Source organism: Sinocyclocheilus rhinocerous, unplaced genomic scaffold (genome assembly GCF_001515625.1).
Source record: "Sinocyclocheilus rhinocerous isolate Xijiao unplaced genomic scaffold, SAMN03320098_v1.1 scaffold3818, whole genome shotgun sequence".
Lineage (NCBI taxonomy): Eukaryota > Metazoa > Chordata > Actinopteri > Cypriniformes > Cyprinidae > Sinocyclocheilus > Sinocyclocheilus rhinocerous.
The window spans coordinates 430,456-438,275 of record NW_015629524.1 but is presented as its reverse complement, the minus strand read 5'-3'; the positions used below and the strand labels follow the sequence as shown (position 1 = coordinate 438,275).

General features: G+C 41.0%; 1 protein-coding gene across 1 annotated transcript in view; it reads left to right on the top strand.

Moving 5' to 3' along the window:
* The first annotated feature begins 6,224 nt into the window (after positions 1 to 6,224).
* Positions 6,225 to 7,820, top strand: part of LOC107739153 (kin of IRRE-like protein 3) — a 234,943-nt gene continuing 233,347 nt past the window's right edge. The window contains exon 1 of the mRNA XM_016551164.1: positions 6,225 to 6,621. Within this exon, the coding sequence (XP_016406650.1) occupies positions 6,579 to 6,621 (43 nt within the window). The 5' untranslated portion in view covers positions 6,225 to 6,578. The remainder of the gene's footprint in view (positions 6,622 to 7,820) is intronic.

Sequence of the window (7,820 nt, the reverse complement as noted above, 5' to 3'; positions counted from 1 at the left end):
TTTGTATCGTGAAAAGCGCTGTACAAATAAACTTGAATTGAATTGAATTGAATATGAATGTATATCTGAGGGGAACTGACAGTCTTCAGAAAATTGTAAATGGTATTTTCTTTTTATCTTACCTCCGTATAATGCATAATTTGGGGGAAGTCGTGGCCTAATGGTTAGAGATTCGGACTCGTAACCCAAAGGTTACGGTCTGGCAGGGATTGTAGGTGGGGGGAGTGAATGTACAGCGCTCTCTCTCACCTTCAATACCACGACTGAGGTGTCCTTGAGCAAGGCACCGAACCCCCAACTGCTCCCCGGGCGCCGCAGCATAAATGGCTGCCCATTGCTCCGGGTGTGTGTTCACGGTGTGTGTGTTCACTGCTGTGTGTGTGCACTTTGGATGGGTTAAATGCAGAGCACTAATTCCAAGTATGGGTCACCATACTTGGCCACATGTCACGTCACAAGATTAGTGAGATTAACAACTTCTACATTAGGGGGCAATAAATGATGATTCTGAACTGTTTTATTCATTTGGAAAAGAGGAGCTAATGAGGTTCCAGCACTGGGTTCTTTTAGTCTAACGCAGACAGACTTTTGACTCGGCAAGTTTGGATCCGCCTTGCATCTTATTCTGGCCAAGAACCGCCCACTTAGAGAGGAAGAGATTGTCTTGACATCCAAAGCAACCGATCACAGCTCATTTTATTATTAGACATGCATAGGCTCTTTTCACTTAAGCTGTTGGCAGGTCTCACCGTGGCAACTACCTAGGTACACCATAGCAACTATTTAGTGGACCCTAACAACCTAGTGCAACATGAATAAGCCATATCTTGCCACAAAAACATCATAGATGTTTTCAGGGTCAGCTAGTTTTATTCAAGCAGACAACCAGTCTGTAAATATTACCCTGGTAACTGTCTAGCAAACACCCTAGCAAACACTTAAATAAACACATTAGCAACCATATAGCAACAAGTGCAAGCTATATGTTAGTACCAGAACATTGTAGATGTAGGATTAGATATTTGCGGGAGTCAACCAATCAGTTAGTTTCACCATGATAACTGCTACGCCTACTCTAGCAATCATCCAGAGTATCCTAGCAACCATATGGCAATATTAATAAAGCATATCTCAGCACCAGAACATTGTAGTAGCATGGGGTTGGCCTTTATTGACTTGGGACAGTGTAATATTACCATACCAACTATCTAGCAATACCCAACCGTCTATGATTCCTAGCAACCATTGAAATCACCCTAGCAACTGCCCAGCAATGTCTTAATAACCACCAAGCACACCCTAGCAACCGCATATAAACTATTTAAGTCTGTAAGACTTCATCAACTTGAAACCTTCACACTTTAAGCTTTTAAAACTACATTCAAACTTTTGGACATGCTTTTTCAAGTGTCCTTCAAACATTTTTTTTATTTTTTTATCTAGTGTATTTTTCATGCTGTGTAGAAGTGGGTTTATCTGAAATACAATGGATATCAAAGTTAGAGAACAATTTATAAAAACTTGACTTTTTCAGAAATAATGTAATCTTCATCGTTTAAAATTTGAAGGAATTTTAGTTGTGGCTATACCATACTACTAGAACAGTGTTTTACAAAATAACCAAGGCACGTCAACAAAAACCTTTTATTTTGTGGAAAACACAGTGATCAAAACTAGAGAACAGCAATGAGTATAGCACGAATAAAGATTACAACCAAACTTTCTGAAGGTTACAGCAGTCAAAATTTAGCAGGGAGTGTAGAAGCCCTTGCTTTGAATAACTTCAGCACATCTGAGGCTGCAGGACATCACTAGTTTATCACACTGTGCTGGTGTGATCAATGTTTACAGCTTCAAGGAACTGCTTTACCCATTTTGCAGTGTGACGGATGCATTGTCTTTATTGAAAATTGCAGGCTGATTGGGCGATGTTTGCAGAAAAGGAACTGTACTGTCTGTTGTTGAAAGAGGTTCTGATAAACATCTGCTATCACCTGCCATGTATCTGTATAAGAAGCCCAACTCCTGCTGCAGAAAACATCCCCCAAAACCATGACACTTCCTCCTCCACCTTTCACTGACTTCTTTATGCACTTGGGCGTCAGTCTTTCCCCAATTTGAATAAATAAATTAAACTTGCTCTCATCACTAAAGTGAACTTTGTCTTTCTTCCAAGATCCGCCCACACACACTGAATGCCCTCTCTGATGGCGCACTAGATGCGGGAATGCTCAAAATAAAACGCGCAAATTTTGAGAGGACAGGAAAGCACTCTTTGTTGAACTTCCACCACTGAAGCACATTGTCTGGATCTGGTTTGTCCGCAAGTCGGCTGCCAAGATATTCTGCTATTTCAGCGTCGATGGGCTTTGGTGCTGAAATGCAGGATACGTCTTCCCAGTCTGTGAATCGGTCAGCGTAGCTTTGCTTTTTGGCTGGTGGTGGTTCATCCTGTGCTGTGGCCAGGGGGACCTGGTCAAACTTCATCTTTTGGATAATTTCTTTTGCAGCTTTGAATTAGATTGTAAAAAAAAAAGACATTAATTCGTAGGCTATTAAAATGAGTTTGTTTGTCCTAAACTCTTATTCAATTACTTTTTAAAGATTTTTATTCATTGTCATTTATTTCTTTATATTTCTTGACTTTATTAAACTTATTCTAATTTGTAAATGCAGTGCATGTATTTCATTTCTTATTTTCAAAGCACATTGCTTGTTTTCTTAGGAAGTCTAATGCGAATAATCTATTATTCGTATACAAGGTCTGTTCTTTTCACAAATACAATTAAACTATAATTTTGCTTTAGAATGTCTACAAACAAATTAAATAACATAATATTCAAAACAATATAGCCTATTTTAACTAGGGGTGCTCCGATCAGGGTTTTTGAGGCCGATCACCGATACCCATCTTTTTAAAGCCTTCTTTTTATCATTTATAACTATTTATAGTGATACTCCAATCAGGATTTTTAGACATTTATTCAGGGCCTGAATTTCATTTCTGAAAATGTGGGTAATTCCCCTCTTACAGAGAACTTTGAAAATAGGCTAGATATAATTTTAACAAATTAAATACAAAACGAAATAAATAAAATAAATAGAATGCTTAAAAAAAATCTCACAGATTTCACATTCACAATAGCTTGCTTAACAGGCTATTGCAAAAAAGAAAATAAAAAAAATAACGTAGACTACTAAACAAACAAATGAATTTGATCACTGGGCCTTGCTTTGCTTACTCCATATTACTATGAAGGAAAAGTATATTGCTGACTGACTGCGGTCCCAGACTTGTGCGTCTTTCTTCCAAGATCCGCCCACACACACTGAATGCCCTCTCTGACGGCGCACTAGATGCGGGAATGCTCAAAATAAAACGCGCAAATTTTGAGAGGACAGGAAAGCACTCTTTGTTGAACTTCCACCACTGAAGCACATTGTCTGGATCTGGTTTGTCCGCAAGTCGGCTGCCAAGATATTCTGCTATTTCAGCGTCGATGGGCTTTGGTGCTGAAATGCAGGATACGTCTTCCCAGTCTGTGAATCGGTCAGCTTAGCTTTGCTTTTTGGCTGGTGGTGGTTCATCCTGTGCTGTGGCCAGGGGGACCTGGTCAAACTTCATCTTTTGGATAATTTCTTTTGCAGCTTTGAATTAGATTGTAAAAAAAAAAGACATTAATTCGTAGGCTATTAAAATGAGTTTGTTTGTCCTAAACTCTTATTCAATTACTTTTTAAAGATTTTTGTTCATTGTCTTTTAGTTCTTTATATTTCTTGACTTTAACTTATTCTAGTTTGTATTTAAATTTCTTTTCTTATTTTCAAAGCACGTTGCTCGTTTTCTTAGAAAGTCTTATGCGAATAATCTATTAGCCTATTCGTATACAAGGTCTGTTGTATTATAATTTCGCTTTAGAATATGTCTATAAACAAATTAAGTAACATAATATTCAAAACAATATAGTCTATTTTAACTATTCATTAATATTACACACCTCTGATCACGTCATCTTTTGCATCTGGGCACAACATCCGTAGCAATCGCATTTTGGGAGTCAGGAACGTTGCAATTCTGTAGATCATGTGGAGGGGATTTGCTGATGTGTCACTAGTGCCCATCAGTTCTTCCAGACGTGAGGCACACACACTGGCAACTTCAGAGAGCACTGGCTCGAGGGATGCTGCTTGGCAGTGAAAAAATAACGTAGACTACTAAACAAACAAATGAATTTGATCACTGGGCCTTGCTTTGCTTACTCCATATTACTATGAAGGAAAAGTATATTGCTGACTGACTGCGGTCCCAGACTTGTGCGTCTTTCTTCCAAGATCCGCCCACACACACTGAATGCCCTCTCTGACGGCGCACTAGATGCGGGAATGCTCAAAATAAAACGCGCAAATTTTGAGAGGACAGGAAAGCACTCTTTGTTGAACTTCCACCACTGAAGCACATTGTCTGGATCTGGTTTGTCCGCAAGTCGGCTGCCAAGATATTCTGCTATTTCAGCGTCGATGGGCTTTGGTGCTGAAATGCAGGATACGTCTTCCCAGTCTGTGAATCGGTCAGCTTAGCTTTGCTTTTTGGCTGGTGGTGGTTCATCCTGTGCTGTGGCCAGGGGGACCTGGTCAAACTTCATCTTTTGGATAATTTCTTTTGCAGCTTTGAATTAGATTGTAAAAAAAAAAGACATTAATTCGTAGGCTATTAAAATGAGTTTGTTTGTCCTAAACTCTTATTCAATTACTTTTTAAAGATTTTTGTTCATTGTCTTTTATTTCTTTATATTTCTTGACTTTAACTTATTCTAATTTGTAAATGCACTGCATGTATTTCGTTTCTTATTTTCAAAGCACGTTGCTCGTTTTCTTAGAAAGTCTTATGCGAATAATCTATTAGCCTATTCGTATACAAGGTCTGTTGTATTATAATTTCGCTTTAGAATATGTCTATAAAATTTATCGCAACGTACAAAGTTTAACTCTGTCCCATTTTTTTCAGTGACAATTGAGAATTGTTTCCAGATATCTGACTTGCCTTGCTTTGCTTTTGTCAAGTAAACAGCCGCTTTAATTCTCTTCTCAACTTCTTGTTTTGACTCTATTTCTACTACACGCCAAATCCCACCGTTCCCCGCGGGTCTCCCGCGAAATTTTCTGACCGCCCACTCCCGCCCGCAGCAAAGGTAAAACCGCACGCTCCCGCGAGATTTGCGTTGGGTCCAAACCCAAACCCAATGCAGCCCTCTACTTTGGACCAGTTCTACTCTCTCCAGACAACATGCTCCTCAGAAAAGGTGAGCTTAGCCTTTTGATTTCGTTCTGCTGATGAGAGGCTTGGTCACTGCAGAGTGTGCTTTCAGTCTGACTTCTATTAAATGTCGAGACACTGTATGCCGAGGCAGATCCTTACACTGTTCAGCGCTGAACTGGCGAGCAATTCCAGCTGCAGTGTTGAACCGACTGCCCATTGAGATTCTCCGCATTATCTTGTCCTCTCGTGCATTTGTCTTTCGTGGACTACCAGCTTTTTTGGGGGACTTGAATGAGTTAGTGACATTGTAAAGATGCAATATTCTAGAAATCGCAGATTTAGAACGACCAACTTTTCTTGCTATGGCTGCTATTGGCCTTCATCTGGACAACCTGCTGTTGGAGGGTTTCAGTCACTTTAGAATGGCTCACCATGTTGCAAAGTCAGTCAAAACTGGAAAGTAAGACTTCCAGTTAAATAGGTTTTGTCAGATAATTAAGGACATTTGCATGAGGTGCCAGATTAACGCCAATAACTGGGAGGTATCTGAAAGTGTTCTGTAATTTTGATCAGGGTTCTTTTTCAAATATCTAATTTATTTATTTATTTTATACTGTGCTTCAGAATATATTTAACTCATGAAATATGCTTAAAAACTGTGCTTTTACTCCTGTTGGGATAACTTCAAATAGGACTAAGCAGTGACCTCGAAATTTAGGAAATTGTGGGTTGTTCTCTAATTTTGATCTCCACTAGATCAGTGTGTGAAAAAAAAAAAAAAAAGTGTGTGTGTTCTTTCTTTCCCAGATCCCAAAGATTAGGTCTAATTCCCAGTCTCTTGTTACAACAGTTCTGCTACGCTTGATCGGGTGGGCTGGCCTTGTGAGCAGCCAACCCCTGCCTTCCCCTTCTCCTCCACTGAGAGAAAGAGCGAGAGAAGGGGAGGGAGGGGTGGGGAGGAGTGAGAAAGAGAGAGAGGCAGACTGACTCTGTGAGCCAGAGAATGGAAGATCAGTGTGTGAGAGCAAGAGTGAGAGAGAGCACGAGTATTCTGAGTTTATGAGAGCGCCTGTACATGCATCATCGGAACAGAGTCACTTCAGTTACCGTAGGACAACACAGCAGATTGTTATCACAGCACACTGAGAGAGACCGGACAAGGGGAGACTAGAAGAAAGAGATTGACAGAGAACCTCTCTTTGTTAAGTGGGCACATCGGGGGACTGACAATAGCAGCCAACCAGAAGAGTCGGACGTCGGTGTGTGCGTGAACTTCTTCTCCTTGGCGCCCGAGAGGTCACCACCCCTGCAAAGTGCCGAGATGATCCCGGAGGTCTTTCTTATCTTGTGGCTGACAGTTCACGGTAAGCTGCCTGGTCTCCTCATCCTCGCTGTGTTGTGTCCTGTGTCCGTGTGTGCGAGCAGGGAATCTCTGGGAGTTGAACTCAGAGGCTGCGAGGGAGTCTCTGAGATTCCGGATTTGAAACCTTGAGTTTGGGTCAAACAGTTTGAAGTAGTTGCATGGCATCTTGTTCGTCTGTTGTATGAGTTTTTACTGCACCCCAAGATCTTGAACTTGTAAAGGAAGCTTGCCAAGGTCAGGCTCTTGACTGAAGCATGTCAATGGATGTTCAACTCGTGCACCGGCGAGCGAACACAACATGCTGATCACTCGCGCGGTTATTCTTACACAGCCTCTAAGTCTGTAAACAGTCGGGCTTAGTATCGGCTGACGGATGTTTCCGCTGCTTGCCGCCAGGTGGTTGTCTTTGAAAAACAATTGGATTGAATCGGAGGCTGCCACGGAGACCCTCAGAGGGGTCTCTGGCTCGCTCGTATACTCCCTCCGCGATCAGCTGAAAGGGGAGGCAGCGACTCGGCAGTTTTAAATAGATTGAGTTGATTGTCCTCCTCTGTACCAACCGGTGACCCAGAAGCCTCTGGACTTCATTTGAAACTCCCCGTGCTGGAAACCAGCTGCTTTGTTTGGGTTTATCAAACACAAAGTCCACAGACTTTAATTGAATCATCTTATGCTACAGAGTTTCAGCTCATGAAATACAGCTCGTTCTGCACTTCCTAAGCTGTTTTTTTTTTTTTCCTCCCTCAAAGTCTCTTTTTCCCCTTCACGGTTATCACACAGCGTACACAAATCAAAGCAGAGCAGAGTTGGCAGAGCAAACTTAATGACCTGCTTATCACTCGACTTGTTTCCTCACCCCGACTCTCATTAAATTGTTGCAAATACTATACCCCTCGCTCACGATCTTATGACAAGAGCAGCATGTTCACATAACCCACAGCGCTAATATATAACTTCGCACACATAAACTCAGACGAACGCTCTCGGGGAGAGAGTGTGAAACTACTTTGACTGTGACAGTGGGAGTAAAGCATGGGGCGCTCTGTTTCTTGTTTAGTAGATCATGCCTCAGGAGGCTGTCAGCTTTATGATCTAGTTTTATAGCAGTATTAGCCATGTGTCCAGCAAATAGGCTTTTTTATTTATTTATTTTTTCACTGTGAATGCTTTATTTATTTATAAACTGATTTTTTTTTTTTT